Source organism: Telmatherina bonti (genome assembly GCF_933228915.1).
Source record: "Telmatherina bonti genome assembly, chromosome: 10".
Taxonomy (NCBI): Eukaryota; Metazoa; Chordata; class Actinopteri; order Atheriniformes; family Telmatherinidae; genus Telmatherina; species Telmatherina bonti.
In genome coordinates, this window is record NC_136628.1 from 12,755,915 (window position 1) to 12,774,175 (window position 18,261).

At 36.5% G+C, this 18,261-nt stretch overlaps 2 protein-coding genes across 2 annotated transcripts; both read right to left on the minus strand.

Annotated features, from left to right (window-relative positions):
* Positions 1-609: 609 nt before the first annotated feature.
* Positions 610-4,428, minus strand: cox7b (cytochrome c oxidase subunit 7B). The gene is made up of 3 exons (XM_079247945.1): positions 4,327-4,428; positions 2,509-2,624; positions 610-829 (listed from the first exon to the last, which is right to left on the minus strand). The coding sequence occupies exons 1-3, from the start codon at positions 4,361-4,363 to the stop codon at positions 752-754; spliced, it is 231 nt and encodes a 76-aa protein (XP_079104071.1). The 5' UTR covers positions 4,364-4,428; the 3' UTR covers positions 610-751.
* A 1,158-nt stretch (positions 4,429-5,586) lies between these two features.
* Positions 5,587-13,333, minus strand: pgrmc1 (progesterone receptor membrane component 1). The gene is made up of 3 exons (XM_079247630.1): positions 13,023-13,333; positions 7,345-7,500; positions 5,587-7,102 (listed from the first exon to the last, which is right to left on the minus strand). The coding sequence occupies exons 1-3, from the start codon at positions 13,318-13,320 to the stop codon at positions 7,008-7,010; spliced, it is 549 nt and encodes a 182-aa protein (XP_079103756.1). The 5' UTR covers positions 13,321-13,333; the 3' UTR covers positions 5,587-7,007.
* Positions 13,334-18,261: the final 4,928 nt, after the last annotated feature.

The window sequence follows — 18,261 nt, forward strand, 5'->3', positions numbered from 1 at the left end:
ATAAATGTTGAAGTAGGATTGTAAAGGTCCTTAATTTTAATGATGTAAAATTTTGTTCTCAATTTTGATTTGTAGTCATTACTCCTTAAAATGTACATATATAAGAATTTATATAAAGATGCTGTGGGGTCTAAGCTTTTAGTTCGGTTCTGTAAACTTGTCAAATGTAAATGTCTGTATGTCTAACCTTGGACGAGCCGGCTTGAACCTTGAATTTCCCCAGGGATAAATAAAGTATCTTTGATTTGATAGATTATTTGTCATATATATATATATATATATATATACACATATATATATATATATATATATATATATATATATATATATATATATACATATATATATATATATATATATATATATATATATACACATATATACATATATATATATATATATATATATACATACATATGTATAAATAAAAAGACTTTTGTAATGTTTCCTACCCCAACGTAATTATTTTTGCTTGAAAATGATGTCATATACCTCTAATATGCATAATCATTAAATCTAGATATTATTCTAAATTCTCTGCCTGCAATATGGATTTTTTCACAATTTTTATACATTTCTCTTTTAAAGTTGGAAAGACAACAGACAATATAATTACAGTTCATTTATTTGAACAACAGAACATATTGGAATAAACACAGGAATTCACTGTATGAAAACGCAGATATTTTGTTTTTTCATCTGTACAACCAGAGGGTTTCTGGGTGGGAAGCAAGTTAGTCATGTCTGCTCTTTACTCCTCCCTCCACGGTTTGGGCATGACCTTCCCAACTGGAGACAGGTTCCAGGTGATGCCAGTCTGAGTCAGCACCTGCACAAATGGGACAAAGTAAAATATTAAAGTGATGCCACACGTATCCATTGTAATACATTTAAAACTTTCCACCAAACAAAACTAATCAAACAGCAGCGATACCCAAAATCAAAATTATACAAAAACTAGCCAATCAAACTATCCAGACTGTATAATCTTAAGAAATAAAAGAACTGAACCCAGATACTTTGAGCACATAGAATGAGAGAAATGTTATCCATTTATAAGAAATTATGTTTCAAGCCTTTGGGGGAAAAACATAGATTTTATATTACATATTAACCTTTTATTGTGAATCTCATGTCTTAATTAGTTTTTTGGCTTCTGCTTTTCTGACTTGGACATTTTTTTGCAGCAGAACCCGCAAGACTTTGTTCAAAATAAAGTCTGAAAAATAAATGTAAACACAGTTAACATTTATTTAATTTTGAGAATACATCTGAAACCACTGACTGGCTGCACATTTCTAAGCTGAATTAATTCACCATTTACACTAGAAAATGTTGCAGTTATTTCCAACATGAAAGTTAGTGAGCATTTGCCCTCCAGTGGTTACAACATGTAGTTGTGTGAAATAATCAAAAAGCAGCATGTGTAAGTCATAATCTGATGCATTATCAGCGTTATAGCATAAACAAACACAAACATATAATTCACCTGACAGTCAAAGAGGAAAGTGTACAAAAGGTACATTTTTGCACCAAATACAATTTTTCTCAGTTTCTTTTGAGCCATTTTCCTGTTCAACTGAAAAGTTTTTGTGAACTCAGTACCTGATGATTTATTGTAACTTTAACAAAACAGTGGCTATGAGTAAATAATTTATGATATGACACAGTGGTTGTTACAGAGAAATAACCTGCATTTCCATTTGCACAAATAAAAGCATCAAAGTTAAAATTTTTTGAGACTCTTGTTTGTCACTAACCTTTTCCTCCTCACACTTTTACGATTATGCACTAACATGTTCGATGACATCAGTGAACATTTTTTTTCTCCTTTGTAAGTTATAGTTACTATCAAATAGAGTTTTGGATCACCAGTGCAGCTGTTCCAAATATGCTGAGCTGATATGATATGACACTGAGACAGGGCTGAGCGTTGACTGGTCCAAGTCATCGCCTGTCGGTGCGAACAACTCAATTCAGCTCCTCACCTCATACTTCTGTAGGTAGTTATTTAAGAATAAAAACAAATAATTTACAAGATAAATTACAGATAAATGTGTGTGCATGGATTAAAGACTGTATGCAAGATTAATGAATACTTGAGTATGTTTACTGAATATGATTTTGGATTAGAGATTTTTTTTTCTGCTCTGACAGGACAGAGCTCTATGGAGCCAAGTTATGATCATTACCAACATATATTTAAACTCCTCCCAGTCACAAACTCTTTCAGTCCAATAACCATTTTATACTACTAACTTGTAAATAAATTAGGATAAAAACACCTGCTGAATCAGTGTAGTGAGAAAATACAGGCTGCTGAACCCTCACTCTGCCCCGAGAAACAGCTGATTCCACCAAAAGTGAACTAATTAAAATGAAACAGGACAGATGTACCAAGTGGTCCTGTTCCACATCATTACAGAACCCTGGGAGGATATGTAGCATATATTTCTTGTTAAATTTATATCAGAGTATGAGATGTGAACATGAAGTGTCCCAACTTACGTATCCCCACACAGCTGTGCAGAAAACAGCTCCACTGACGAGCAAACCCATGCCGTACTTGGAGTGAAAGTCCTGAGGGGTGGTGGATCCATGTCTCACCTGTTGCACAGCCTGGCCTGCAAAAAAACACAAGATAGTCCTCATTAAAAGGACTGGCATCTCTGAACTGAAAGTACTAAAAGCTGATATTTAGAGCTTTAATGATTAAGTGATTTTAGGATCACTTAAGATCTTAGATCACTTAAGATTATTAAAAGACAAAGCATCATTCATATTGTTCTGTTTTAAATGGCAAAAAATAAATTAAAATCACTAGTCAGAGAAAAGAAGCACTGAAATGATTACTCACCTGACAGAAAATAAGTGTTAGTATTTTATTTTTGACTGTTCAAATCGGTATTGTATCTAAAAAATTTTTTTAAAAAACAAAAAAAAACCAACATCCCAAGTCTGGACTTCGAAGACCTTATTCTTTGCTTTATAACAGAAGAGAGTCTAAAATTATATAGCTGGCAATAACACTTTAGTCTATATGAAACAGAGAAATATTAATGAAGTTATACCCATCAGTTTAACAATTTTGACTGGTAGTTACAGAATGAGATAATTTACCAAATTAGGTTAAAAAAAAAACTTAGGGTATAAAATTAAGCCATAACGTGGAACAAGCATGAGAACCGGTCAGGGTTAGAAATAAATTAAATAACAATCAGAAAAAAGTTGGTCAGAAATACAGGAGTATCTGTCATCACATGGTTTTTCAAAATGTGGGGGGAAAAAAATTAAAATATGTTTTTAGATTATATCATACATTTGTTTCAGAATTAAAAATTGTGCCCATCCAGTTTTGTCTAAACTACAAGGTAACTTTATTGCAATTTAGTATAACATCACAAACCATTTCTGAATGCAAACACCTTGATTTGAATCATAAACCCAGAATGGTTCAGGACCAGAATACATCTGTGATTTGTTCAGAGAATATAAACCAAGCAGAGCTCTTCGATCCAAAGACTCGGGCCAACTAGTCCAGACCAGAGTCCAGACTAAATATGGAGAAGCAGCATTTAGCTGTTATGCTGCAAACGAGTGGAATAATCTTCCAGTGGAGATTAAATTTTTATCAAATGTAGAAACTTTTAAATCCAGGTTAAAAACATTTATTTTCTCATGCGCCTATGCATGACATCTGCACAGTAACTTTTAATTAATTTAATTTTTTTTAATATAATTTATTATCTTTTTGTGATTTTATTTGTATTTTCTTTTATGCTTTTAATGTTTCATTTAAAACACTTTGAATTGTCTTGTACATGAAAGGTCCTATACAAATAAACTTGCCTTGTTCCGACATTTTTAGGAGGTCCCAGCCAGACTGTGCTCATCTGCCCTCGTTGTGTCTGCCAGTCACATTTCATGACCTAACTCAGATAGTTTTATGTACCAAACTATTATGTTAATGATGAATCTATTGATGACTAATCAAGAGGAGCAGAAATATTTACAATAACATATCTAATCATTTCCATAATTGATCGTCAGTCAGTGCAGCTGACAAAAAACCTCTCACTTATTTGCTTAGGTATTTCAAGGGTCTATTTAAATGTAAAATGCTTGGTATGATAGCCAATTCAACAAAGATGACGGAAGAAAATAATATTTCATCAGAAAAAAATCCTTGAGAGATGCTAATGCTAACCGGCTAATAGTAGACACGTTGAACGCAGAGCTTCTCATACTTACTGTAAACACGTAATATACTAAAACATGGTCTAATAATGCACATCACAAGTATGAATGAGAAAACTTTTTTTTTACCACTGATATTGGCTGCAGCTTTCGCAAACCGGTACATGATGTCTGGCCTTGTGTCTTCAGATACCCTTGAAGTGTAATATGGCTGCCGCAAGTCGGCAAACCGGAAGCCGTAACGTCCAATGCTGATTGTAAAGTTGTAAATATTAGCACTTCCTTTGGAAAGCAACAAGGAGCATCGGCATTAGGAATACACTTCTACCTGAAGAAACATAATACTTACCATGTATATTAATGTGATGTTACATCAAAATAAAACAACTTAGTAGGAATAAACTTGCTATACCACAATTTAACGCATATAGGCTGAGGTGAGAATAAAATAGTTTTTGTTAGTTCCATTCTGTTGAGGGCTCCTGAATGCAACATTGTCACATTCATCAGTGAGCATGCGCAGACAAAAATCTAAAAGTTGAACGTTAAAAGAACGGACGTGTTCAGGTCATATTAAAAGAAAACTTGCAAAATTATTATACTGTAAACAAAACTACCAATCACCTATCACACATATATACCAACAATTCACCACTACCACCAGACAGACGAGTGTTCTCCTTTAAAACCTAGTATGGTGAATAACTCATGGCAGCGTGTCAGGATGGCCGAGTGGTCTAAGGCGCCAGACTCAAGGGCTTCAACCTTCCGTATGAACGGGATTTCTGGTCTCCGAATGGAGGCGTGGGTTCGAATCCCACTTCTGACACAAACCTTTTGTGTGTGAATATAAATACGTCTCTTATTTTCCGAGACACTGGGAAAAGAAATCCTACAAGAATTTTTAAATAGGTTATTTGGAAACGATAGTGAATATTAATATATTATGTTAAAAACAAAAAAGTGAAAAATTTATGCAAAATGCTCCTTTCCATCTGCAGTCCCAAATGAATGAACTCACAAAATAAAACAAAATAAAATAAAACTTATGCATGCAAAGACATTTAGTTGTACTTACCACAAGTCTACAGTATGTTTTGGTCAAAATTTAAAAAGTAAAATAAAAAAATCTATACCAATCACTGGATCATGTTTTACAGCTGAATGCAAGTGAATGGTTTAGTTTTCTTTCTCCTTTGACATCAAAACCATTTCACAGATGTGAAATGTTAAATACATCCATGTAACCCAATAAACTTTGTTACATGTTGAAGGCACTTAAAGCATAATCTTTCATACTTGAGCATGCACATTTACCTCAAACAAGTTTTTTCAATTCAACATTCTTTTCTGATAATACAAAGTTCGATGTTAAAACAGACATTTCCAATTCTTTCTTTATTAAATCCAAATATTTGCAGATCATGATGACAGTATGACAGAATTAGTGTTATGTACATGCAACCTCAGACGGTGCCAAAGAAAAACTATTTGTGCAAGTTTTTCAACAGCTGGAAAAACAGCATCTTCTTCTAACATCATGCTTACAAATTTAACAGTTTGAGCAGAAAAAAGGCTTATCGTGGAAAAAGAAAAAAAAAAAAAAAGAAAAATACAGTGATCAAGTTGCTGTTTTGAGTGTGGGGAAAATGCGCTCAAGCAGAACTGTTAGCTGTTAGTTTCATGTTGGATCGAGTCCATGATCATAAAAACACAGAACAACCCTGGTCAAAAGAACAGGGGGAATCTCAGTTGAAATGTGGACTATTTGAAGTCACAGGTTAATATTTAAAAGAGTTTAACAACAAAAAAAAAACCCAAACAATTTGTCGCAAATGTCATTTTTTCTCTTTCCAGAAGAAACACACGAAAGAGAAGCCAGAGCAGCAGATGTTTAGATCTTGGAGCCTGGAGACCAGATAAAGGTTTATTGTCTACTATGATGTATAAGAGATGTTACCTTAATTCCTGATCACCTGAATTTGAACGCTAAAATCTCTTCATGGAGAAAACTGTGATAATCAGCCTTTGTTGACTTAACTGGATTGTCGCTGTGAACACTGCAGTCAAGACCAGTAGAAAGCCTATAAACTGAGAAATGTCTCGTAACACAAAGCACCCAATGACAACTATGATAATACAATGGGCTGCATTTTTTAAGCAACATAAAAGATAACAGATCATGTTCTGCAAAGTGGTAATAAAGGTTTGCAAAACAATTGGCACAACTTATGATTAAATATGGTTTATGAAGACAAAGCACTTAAAAGCAGGTGTAGCACTGTTCATCATTACAGTTCTTTGCCATATTTGTTGTGGTTCAACAAATTTAATCTTTAAAAGCTTGTTACACAGGTACAAGAACAACAAACAAAAATAACATTTTATTTTGTTGAAGTCTTACTTCTGTTTTTAGACTTTTAATATCTTGCTCTTCATGTCAATGAAACCGCGTAACATCTGTGCACGAACGCTGCAATTTAATACGTGTCCTCTCTAGCCAGAACTTGCAGCTCCTCATTTGCTTGATAAAATACTCAAATTACTACAAGGATCAATATTTGATTTATAATTACAGCTCTAAACTACACAGCTGTACATCTGAATGTTTTTATATTTAACTGTTAATGCCTTCTGGAAGAATAAATGGAGATAAAAGCTAAATTGTAATACCAAGATTGGTCCAAAAGTACTAAGATGTGTGAGGACTATGGAGGCGTTTTCTGTGAATGGCCCAAAAGAGGCCAAAGGTGCCAGGTAACAAACATTAAGGCATCTCTCATCTTTCCCTTTTGGTCACTTGTCATGGTCTAGTCCGTCTTCTTGTCTTTCCCCTCCTCGTCGTCAGTGTACTCTGTGGGCTCCTCTCCTGGTTTCAGGAGCTTGCCGATGTAGTCGTACTTAACTGTGATTGAGGAAAAAAGAGCTTTGTCACTTCTCTCTAAACATTTTAATTCATTAAGAGTTCAGAGAAAATGCAACAGCTGAGAAAGTCAGGCAAAACAGCAACATTGTAGCTTTGTACTTTTATGCTAAACTGAAACAAAGTTGTTATTTTTACTTGTTAAGTGGTTATTTATAATACATATTAGGTGTAAAACTGGTGCTGTGAATTATTGTGATCATGCGTCACACGTGTCCACTCACAGGTGAACTGAGCCTCCCACTCAGCCAGGCTCTCCTGCTGCATGCTGTTCAGGTCTGACAGGTCATCATATTCATCTTTCAGGGCCTCTTTCCCCAGGCAGAACGTGGCCAGCCCTCTGGATGCATCCCTGCCTGCAAACACTCCATACGGCCCCTCTGCAAGACAAGAAGGGACGCAACAAACGTACAGTGAATTTATAGTATTTTATAACAGTATGTGTTAGCCTTTGTGCATTAGACAGCCCTGCTAAACAGCCTCATAATACAAACTACGATTGATGAGAAAAACATCTCTTCAACTGAGATATATAGTAGTACAGCTGCTGTGCCTTCTGTTCCTCAAAATAACTATTAGCTCGCTGTGTTTGGGTACACTGCCTCTGTTAAGGAGCGTTGTTGCCATGGCAGAGGGGCGTGTTTGGTCTCCAACACTGCATGTGGCACATGCTAAAGTAACATGGATATGAAAAGTAAGACTCCAGTTTTCCAGGAGCGGTGAAGACAGCCTTAAGCTTTCTTAAGCCAAGTTTCATCCCACTAATTTATCTCTAGTCATGACTCTGGTGAAGAAAGTGTCAAAACAGTCTCCTAGTCTGTAAATTCATCAGTGAACTTCAGCTTCATCTGTTGCTGCCAAACACAAACATCTCCAGCATGTCGAGCACCCTGCTCCTCTTCTTCTGTCATTTCTGAGTTTGAACGTCCTCATATCCTCTCCTTACCTCTTATTCTTTCACACCTGATATGTGAACAGAGAAGGTAGCAAAACAGTTACCTCATCTTCAGTGTCACCGACTGAAAATTAGGGCTGCTCGATTATGACAAAAATTATAATCACGATTATTTTGACTGAAATTGAGATCTCGATTATTAAACACAATTATCCATTATTTTTAAACAACGCTGCACGTCGTGGTGTTCTCAACTCCGTGTCGCGCATTATAACCGTCTAATGCACGGTTCCGAGTTGTTTAACTATTTTACTTTGGCGTTGATGTACGCTTTATACCAAACAACCGCTGTCAGGCTGCAGCGCGTTTCTTTCATTCACCTGTAAATGACAGCTGAATCTGAACCAGCTGATTAACACGTTGCTATGGTAACGCCCCGTAACAGAGGGATATTACAGTGATTTAACTCGCCAAACTATTTATACAAAAATAATGCAGCCAGTTGTCACTGACAATGGTATAAACTGTGTTTAGGTGAACTTCCACAACCTAAAGTTATTCTACATTGACCTGCAGCCGGAGCCGACTGACTGGCCGCCTGGGAGTGCTTTAGGATGGGAGAGGCTCCCGCTGCTCGTCCGTTACAGTAACTGCAAAACAATATGTGCCTTCAAGTCAGTCGCCAAAACACCAGAAAAGTCTCTAATATCTCCAGTAAAAGTTGCTAGATTTGTCGCTAGTGGCTTTTAACAAAAAAAGTCGCCAGATTTAGCGAGAAAGTCGCCAAGTTGGCAACAGTGTATGAATGAAACCGGCTGTGGGAGGAGTTTACAGCACAGCGCTGCAATGCCAGAGACGCTCGATTAGCAACTGAAGAAAGCAGGAGAAAAAACTGCAAAGAAAGAAAAACTATCACACCCTTTTATTTTTATGATCATTGAAAACCCAGATCGTAATTGAGATTAAAATCCGATTAATCGCCCAGCCCTACCGAAACTAGCAAGTGGTACAACCGCTACCTCTGTTCATGGTCTTAGTCCTTCACAGCAGCGACACCAACTCTGGTCCTCAAGACCCACCATTCTGCATGTTTTAGATGTTTCCCTGCTGCAACACAACTGATTCAAATTCAGTTGATCTCTGACAAGCTCTGCACAAGTCTACTGATGAGTCATTGATTTGAGTCAGGTGTGTTGTAGCAGGGAAATATCAAAGGTTTGGATGACAATGCTACAGTTACATGATGTTTTTTAATTTGGAATTAAATAACTCGGAATTAACGTATTCTCCTACTAGTTTACATGAAAATAATAATTCCAAATGAAGGTTTACATGAAAAACGTCCTCACTTAATTTCTCTTTAGAGCGGCGGGTTGGGAAGGGTTCTGATTGGACAGAGGGTGCACGTGACGTATGACATATACCGGAAATACACAAAGTTGGCTCCCTGCTTCTCGTCTTTTCAGTCGTAACTTGTAAAAACTACATAATAAATACCAGTTTCACCACTATTTTTATGATAACTTAAGTATCAGCTCAACACGAGCATACTATGTCACTTTTTGTAGCAACTTAGAAGAAGAACAAAGCTAGATCACCAAACATGGAAGGCAAAACAACGCGTCATCGGGACAGGACAAGGTAACGAGCATGCGCAGAACAACCGGAATGAACTTAGAGTGGAATTAAGGTTTACGTGACAGAGGAATTAAATAGATCAGAATTAAAATGTGAAACATAGCAAATGCGCTTTGAGGACCAGAATTCGTGATTCATATAGTTCTATTTTATGATGTGGCATCATAGACCGTATATGAAAGATGGATGGAGCCTACGGCGGTTAAAAGTGAAGCCTATGCGGAAGTGCATACAACTGCAGTTCCCCCTTCATCCGCTAGGGGCTCTAAAACAGAGCTAATCCCCATAGACTGCCATGTTAAAAGACCAACTTCACAGTAGAAATAAACATGTTTACAGCCTGGTTCAAAAATCTATTTTAGGTTTAATAGGTCAGGTTTACCTTCATGACAACTGTGGGGGGAGTTAATTTCTTTCTAACTCGCCCGTTTAAAAGTAATTTAATCTAAAAATATGGCATATTTAGGGGCGTGTCCTTTTGACTGACAGGAACCCAATCTCCCGCTTCAAGTCAGAAGAATGTAGAACAACCGCGGTTTTTAGCCGGTTAACAACATGACTTAGCTTTAGCCCGCTAACCTCCGTTAGCTGGTTAGCTCCTGTTATCTCCGGGTTAGCTTGGTTAGCTCTTAACTACAGGCAGCTCGGAGTTTGCTCGATGTCAATTATCCACCATGACGCTCACATCCCCCGTCCCAGCTCCACCTCTTTGCCCATATTTGTATTTTCCGGCCGAGACAATGCGCACACCTCTACCAAGATGGCAATGGTAGGAACCGCCCACCGAGCTTCAATTCAGCACTTCAGAAACTATGGGTGACGTCACGGAGGCTCCGCCCATCTCTTTATATACAGTGTATGCGTGGCATTCAGCCATCATGCCGCTTACATCAGGAGTGCCAGCCTGACTTCAGATAAGCCTCTTCTCTCCTCCAGTAAGGCAAGAACAATTTCCAGGCCAAAGGCAGAAGGACGAAGGGCGGAGATAGGAGGCTGATGATCTGATTCACAACAGGCACAGGCTTGTCCGTCCACAAAGGCTTTTCTTTTTTTAAATCTCTGAGTCTGATCCCAACACCTCAAATTAAGAATTTAGTAATCAGGGTTATCAATCCTGCATCGATTTCTCTTTGAAAAACTCAGTCCTGATTCAGCTTGAGACATTTGTGTTTCTACTGACATCCAAGTTCAGATTCAGGACTTTTTGCTATTTATTTTATATTCACTAATTTATCAAAAGATCTTATACAGCAGCAGGTTTTCAGACATGTTAGATATATGGTTTGTTATGTACAATTACAAAAATAGTAAAGGAGGGGTCAGACAGATACATATTTATAAAAAAATAAATAAAAAGATCTGTTAAATATTTGCAAATAAAGCTGTCAGACAGCAGCCAGTCAAACTATTTGGTTCTAAGTTGTGCGCTAAGGTGTCCGTGAGCATGAAAGTCAGCCAGAGAAATCAGAAATCGGAGCTTTAAAATTTGTCTGAGTTCATTCTCGGCTTGCTTGTTAGTTATCATCATGCTGATCAAAGGTTACAAGCAACAGAGGTAATGATCTGAGATCAGATAAAAACAAAGAGGTCTAACTCTGTGGCTGTTTGTTGAAAGGATTCTGACTTCCCAGAAATTAAATTTACTTCTGAGTCTATGTTTTTCTTCTTCTTTTATTACTTTTTTTTTTGTAAACATTGGTTTGTTAAACCCGTGGCATTTCCACCTCCAACCATACCCTTACCCAGCAGGCAGCTTATCAGCTCGATAGCAACTGATGCTGCACAATAGCGTCACATCATAGAGGTGCAACGGTTTTCTTGAATTACACAAAGAAAAACACAACACAGAGCCAAAGGAGATTTGTGGTCATCCAGCAGTTTTTTCTTTCTGCTTGGTGTACGACTCGAAGCAACGAAAAGTCCCCATTATATTTTATTTCATCCAGTTGGTTCATAGTGATTTGTTTTTAGTGCGGATTCACACTGAAACTAATTATTATTATGAGCAATTAGATTGTAGCATGGCAAGCTCCCCTTTAGGGACAAATACTAAGACTGGGACCTCAACATCCCCCCCACACAGCAGAAGCAGATGGCTGCCTGTTCTTGAGCCAGGTTCTGCTGGAGGTTTCCTTCTTGTTAAAAGGGAGTTTTTTCCTTCCCACTGTCGCCAGTGTGCTCGCTCAGGATGGGGGATTGAGTTGGAAGTCCAACTCAATCTTTTGGTTTCCTTATATAGGCTATTATGAATTGGCTTTCATTAAGTTTTCTTCTCTGTCTGTAAAGCATCTTGGGATGGCATTGCCGTGATTTGACGCTATATAAATAAAGTTGAATTGAATTGAACATAAGGGTCCCAGAAAAGTGGGACTGTTTGGGTTTGATATATTACCTATGCAAACAGTGTGTGTGTGTGTGTGTGTATGTGTGTGTGTTGGAAGAAGAATGCAGAGATGTGACAATCTTTCTAAAAGACCTGATCAATGATATGTCATTTAACATTTTTTAAGTTATCTTGGTTGATTGAAAACACATTTAAGTTACCATTACTGACTTACACTCATTGTTCCTCTACATGGGCATACTGTTCATTACGTTTGCAGTCATAATCTAACTCCTGGATGCAGTACGTAGTCAGTTGATGAAGTCAATTCATTACATGTAGCTATGAGAAGGTAATTCAATATTTTTCAATTAGAATCTCCGTAGAATTTCAAAAGTTTGACTTTAGTAAATTTTTTTTTATTTTAAGTAAAGAACTTTGAGATGCAAAGTCCAAATCTGGAGATTGATTTTATTTAAGATATGAACTCATATTTTTAGATGTTTCGTCAAAGAAGCTACTAACTCATTATTTTGGATTTAAGCGTAAATAATTTTATTACAGGAACTGGATTACAAGCATAACACGTATATCTCTGTTGCTTAAGACACTTTTTAGATATATAAATAGAGTAAGAAAGATATATGGATACTTTCTTTTTCATGGATACTTTCTTTTTCTTTTTTTTACTTTCTTGCTGAACACGGCAGAGGTCAGGGTTTTCAAAAGGAGAGCGCAACTTCTTCATAGACGATCTCTGTATTCAAGGCTGCCGCAGCCCCTCTGTTATGAAAGGAGACCTTCGACTGGCAAACTGGAGGGGGAGTGGCGACTTGCAAAAGTTAAAAAAAAAAAAAAAAAAAAAACATTTAAGAAATACGCATTTAATAAACTTATATTATTTGTAAGGATTGGGAGTAAACTCAGTTTGCTACTCTGTCAGACTTTACAAAAACTAAAGGTTGCTTTATGCTAAATGTTACTGTTGTGTTTAGAGCACGAGGACAGGACACCTGGACGTGGGAAGCGTTTTTTAAAAAAATTACCTGGTCCGTAGAACCTCTTGCCTCTGGTCACGTCGAAGACTTTTCCATTGACAGCCATGAGGATCCGTGGGTCCTGCACACCATCGTAAGGTTTTAACTCTGACAGGGTGAAATCCCTCTTTTTTAATTTAGGCAGCGGTTTGTCCTCCTCTGCCAATTCTGGCGTCTTGTCACCGCGGAAGATTTTGTACAGCAGGAACAAGCAGAGACTGAGCAGGGTCAAGTTTAACGGGGACGTGAGAATCTCCTGAAAAATTCCTCCAGAAGTTACTTCGCTTCCCTCTGCTTCAGCAGCCATGTTACCGTCTTTCTCTCCCAAACCAGTGTGCGACCTACGTGGGATTGGTGGAGCCCTCTGATTCCTGACCAATCACCACCCGGCATTACTGCCACCTGTTCACTGTCTAAACCAATCAGCTTCCTCTGAGTGTTTCCCAAAAGTACTGCGCTTTATTATTGTTTCAATGACTACATATATGTATGTATATATATATATATATATATATATATATATATATATATATATATATATATATATATATATATATATATATATATATATATATATATATATATACATATGTACTTTCAATATTTTCAGATCCAGATAAAATGGTGGTGGCCAACCAATCGGACATAGTGATCATGGATAAGCAGCAGAGGAAAGCCGCAGTAATCGATGTACCCATCCCCAGTGATGGAAACATCAGGAAAAAGGAGCATGAGAAACTGGAGAAGTACCAAGGCCTCAAGGAAAAACTGGAAAAGGCCTGGAAGTTGAAAGCAACAGTAGTACCCATAGTGATCGAAGCACTGGGGACCGTGTACCCCACACTGGAGAAGTGGCTCTAACAGATACCGGGTGAAACATCAGACATCTCTGTCCAGAAAAGTGCAGTCCTAGGAACAGCTATGATACTGCATAGGACCCTCAAGCTACCAGGACTCTGGTAGAGAACCCGAGCTTGAAAGATGAACAGCTTACCCTGGGGAGATGGGGACATGGGACGGGTGGGTGAGAAGAGATATATAGATATTGATATTAATATAAGAATAAATGTATTTTTTGGATATAAACCTGTTTATCTCAACAGGCATTACAGTCTTATATTAGCCCAAAAAGTCTTTTTTTTTTTTTTTTTTTTTTTGTTAAAATGTCACAATGCGTGAAATGATATTTATTAGGGCTGTAATGATTTGCTGTTGTCCCAATTTGATTCGATTCTGATTTTTTTTTGGGTGCCGATTTGATTTATATTGAGATTTTCATGATTCTTTGATATTGCTTATTTATGTAGACTAAAAACAAAAACAAAGAAATGTACAAAACTTTTTTTGCAAGTCATTTTCTTAATTTCAATTAGGAAAAAAAACAACACAGCAGCCAGACCATCATTCTGCTGCTATAATGCCCAAGAAGACAAATAAAATGATCAATAAAAACAATAAAAAATTTACAATGGATTATTTGTATTTATTTGGGAAAAAATAGATTTTTTTTTAAAAAAATTAAAATTGTGACGCAAAAAATCCCGATATCCAATTTTTTTATTTGATTTCCCACCCCTAATAATCATGTTTTAAGACTATATGTGTTTTATTTCATTCATTTGTTTTCAATACCACATGGTCTAAGGAGAAGCTGGAGTCTATCCCAGTAATCCTTGGGCAAGAGGCAGGCTCCCTCCTGGACGGGTCACCAGACCATCAAGGGACCAATGCAAAAGGACAAACAACCATTCATGCTCACATTCATTTTTAGGGAGAATTTAAGGGGATGAATTAACTTCACATGCATGTATTTGGACATGCAAACTCCACACAGTAAGGCCACTGTTCAAACCTCCGCCCATGCAGCCAAGGCTCAAACTTAATCTTTTCATCATTTAATCTGTTTTTATGCAAATCAAGTTAGGTCATCTCACTGAGACTGTTTGACAAAATGAATCTTTCACTCCCAGTTTTTGCTGTAAAAACTTGTTTCCAGACCACCCTGGACCAATTCACATTCACTGCAATAATGAGCAGTTTTAATACGAGGAAAACATATTTGGCAAGATTTCCTTAAAAAAGAAAAATGTCTTAACAAAGGGTTAAGATTGTTTTTCAGATTTCAGGAAATTTTTACCATTATCTAACTGTATGGAAATATAATTTTAGTTCATTAGTCTGAATCTTCTTCAAGCTGTGGTAGGTAATGTTGGGAAGCTAGTAAGATGTGAAAGTGGCGCCCTGTCTTGGCTCCTCCCTCTCTGGTTTTGCTCCCTACATGCTCCCTACATGATCCAAGGCTTCTCCTTCGTTATGTTTTTACCGGTGTCTATCTGTTTGTGTTCAAGATAACTCAAAAAGTTATGGACAGATTTTAATTACATTTTCAGGAGTTTTTAAAAATGTGAAAAGGAAGAACAGATTTAATTTTGGTGGTGATCCGGATCACCGTTTGGATCCAGGTATTTTTTAAATGCTGTGGAGGAGGTTTGCATTCTCAGAGCGCTCTCCTAGTTTGCAGCTTTTTCCACCAAAGATTTTCTCTTTCTTAGCTGTTTAGCAAGAAGAGGCAAATAAACCAAGTAAGGTTGAGAAATCCTTCCTGCATTTTCTCAACCATGAAGAAGATTACAAAATATAAGAAACGAACAACTTCAATTTTGAGTGTTTTGATTAGTGAGAGTTTTTACAGATTTACAGTAAACTGAGGGGTCTAACTATATTTCTTTCTGTTCATTATTTTAAAATGTACAAACTACTTTCAGGACAAGGAACCACTTCACCCAGAGTAAAAACAAAATGTCTCTGAGCAACATTACTTACCCCAGCTTTAATGTGAGCTTTTTATTGATGTGAAGAGCTCATTTTTGCAGGGTAATATTACTGACAGACTATGCCTTGTTGCCTATAAAACCTTCATAATGACTTAGACAATTATGCCATGAAGCTAACAATATGAAATCCATCTGCTCTGTAGCCAAGTCTATATAAATTATAATGACTTGGTTACCTTTAAGCAGTCTGCCACCTGGGCTTACTGGACATTGGCCCAGTGGCCTGAGAAGTCAAGGGACTTGAAAATGGGATATCTAATGGCCAAATAAGGGTCAAAAACGAAGAAAGAATTGGAAAATTATACATGCTAAAAGTCAATGTTTTGAAATTAAACTATGTGGATGTGAACAGTGACAACAAATGTAATCACATACAGGCTAGATTAACTAGAAAATCCCACAAAATACCCATTAAAAGACATAGTACCAGTACGAAGGCAAATAAAGAGCTAAAAAAAAAAAAGTTATGCAAAGAATGAAAATGATTTTAATAAAACAGAAAAGAAGCTGCTCGAGGAACATCACAGCAACATATATGTGTAAGCTGGGGATGTCTCTCTCCTTTGCAATATAATTGAACACATTAACTCAGAGAGCCTCTTTGGTGTCAAAGTGCAGCTTGATATCATCATGCTGTGATAATCTACACAAAATAATCTACATCTAGATGTAAATAACTAAATAAATGTCCTTGTGTCTGTGGAAGAGATTTATTTTAGTGTTTGTATTAATTTAGTTTTTTTTTCTTTGTTGTTGTGATTCACTTTTTGATCAGTGGCTTTACTTGTTGAGCTGCAGTGTTTTATCTGTGCATTTATTTGTAGACTGAACCACTTTTGAGTGTTTTTTTTAGAAGTAGTTTTCTAAATGTTGTCTTAAGTCAGGGTGTGTCATTTGTTTTTATTCTGTTTGTTTGGGTTTCTGCTGGAGTACACAAGACCAACCTTGCTGGATTTAAGTGTTGTTAGGAGGTGCAGCCAAAGAGTGTGGTAAATTACTTCAGGATTACATTTTACAGTATAGTTTTAGTAATTTTGTGCTTAGTGTTCGTCGTTTTATGTCTAAAATTTTTGACATGGTCCAATTTGTTCCTGTTGTGTTGTATTGGTTGATTTATTTTGTTTTAACCAGCTTGTGTTATTTTTGTGATGATTTTCTTGTTTTGTTCAATGTTCAATATGGATATTTGTAGTAATAGTTGTTGTTTTGTTTTTTTCTTTTTTTCATTTTATTTGATGGAAAAGACATTTGACGCTGAAGGACTTGTTGAGTTCTCAACTTTGTAAAATTGTATGGCTAAACAATTTTTAAAAAATGTAATCAAGCAGTTACTTTCATTTACTGTGAAAGTCTTAGCTCAGGAAGTCAATGGGAAACTTTATTTAATTTGATTGTGTGTTAATATTTAAGAAATGGCAAAAATAAGATAAGAAGTGTTCAGTGGAGAAAAAAATCTATCATATTGCTTATATGGTAATTAAGATGTTTTTAACTATTTACTTTAAAAATATAATAAAAGGCTGAAAACAAAAACTGTGGCCAATTAGTCTAAGTGTAGATTAGCTAACATTTAAAACCTGTTTGAACACATTTTTAAACATGGTTGACAGCTAAACACATGGTAAACTAATATGGGAGACAAAGAATGCTTTTGATATGAAACATGTTATTTTTTATTTTGAATATAAAACATACATAAAAACTTATACACATATTAAGATTTAATTTAAGGTTATTAACTCAGATTGAGGCAGGAAAACATTTCTGTCATACACAAGGCAAAATACAGTAAGATAAAGGCACCAAATCTTGAACTTTTCAGTCCCAAAGGCAAGGCTGGCTTATCCTATGGGAATTATGGGCACAGGCCCAGGGGCCCAAGCATACCTGGGGCCCATATGGGGCAAACACCAGCAGTTTGGACATGAAACAAAATGTACAGAAAAGCCTAATAGTTACACCACAACCAATAGTGTGTTACTATTGGTACCCAAGAGATGTTAGAAATGTCGTTTTACACTGTATCATTCACAATTTTCACAATGTTGCGCTGCAGAAGGGGGCCCCTGGAACGGTCTGGGCCCAGGGGCCTGTGCACTTTTAATCCAGGCCTGCCCAAAGGGTTACCAATAATAATTACAGATATTAGGCACAGTGAAATCTATATAGACCTGAAAAGAAAGAAAAGAATAAACAATAACATCAATAAATTAATATAAAAAAAAGGGCATTAAAAAACAACAACAACAACAATCATAACGGCCGTTGATTGTTTCAGTCAATTCAGTCACTTCCGGCTTCTGGAAACGCCCGATTTGCTCATTGGTTCCCACCCAAACAAACAAAGCTTAGCTCCTGCTCTGTTCCTACAGAAACGTTGTAATAAGGTGTCTCTTGGCAGCAGGTTCCTGATA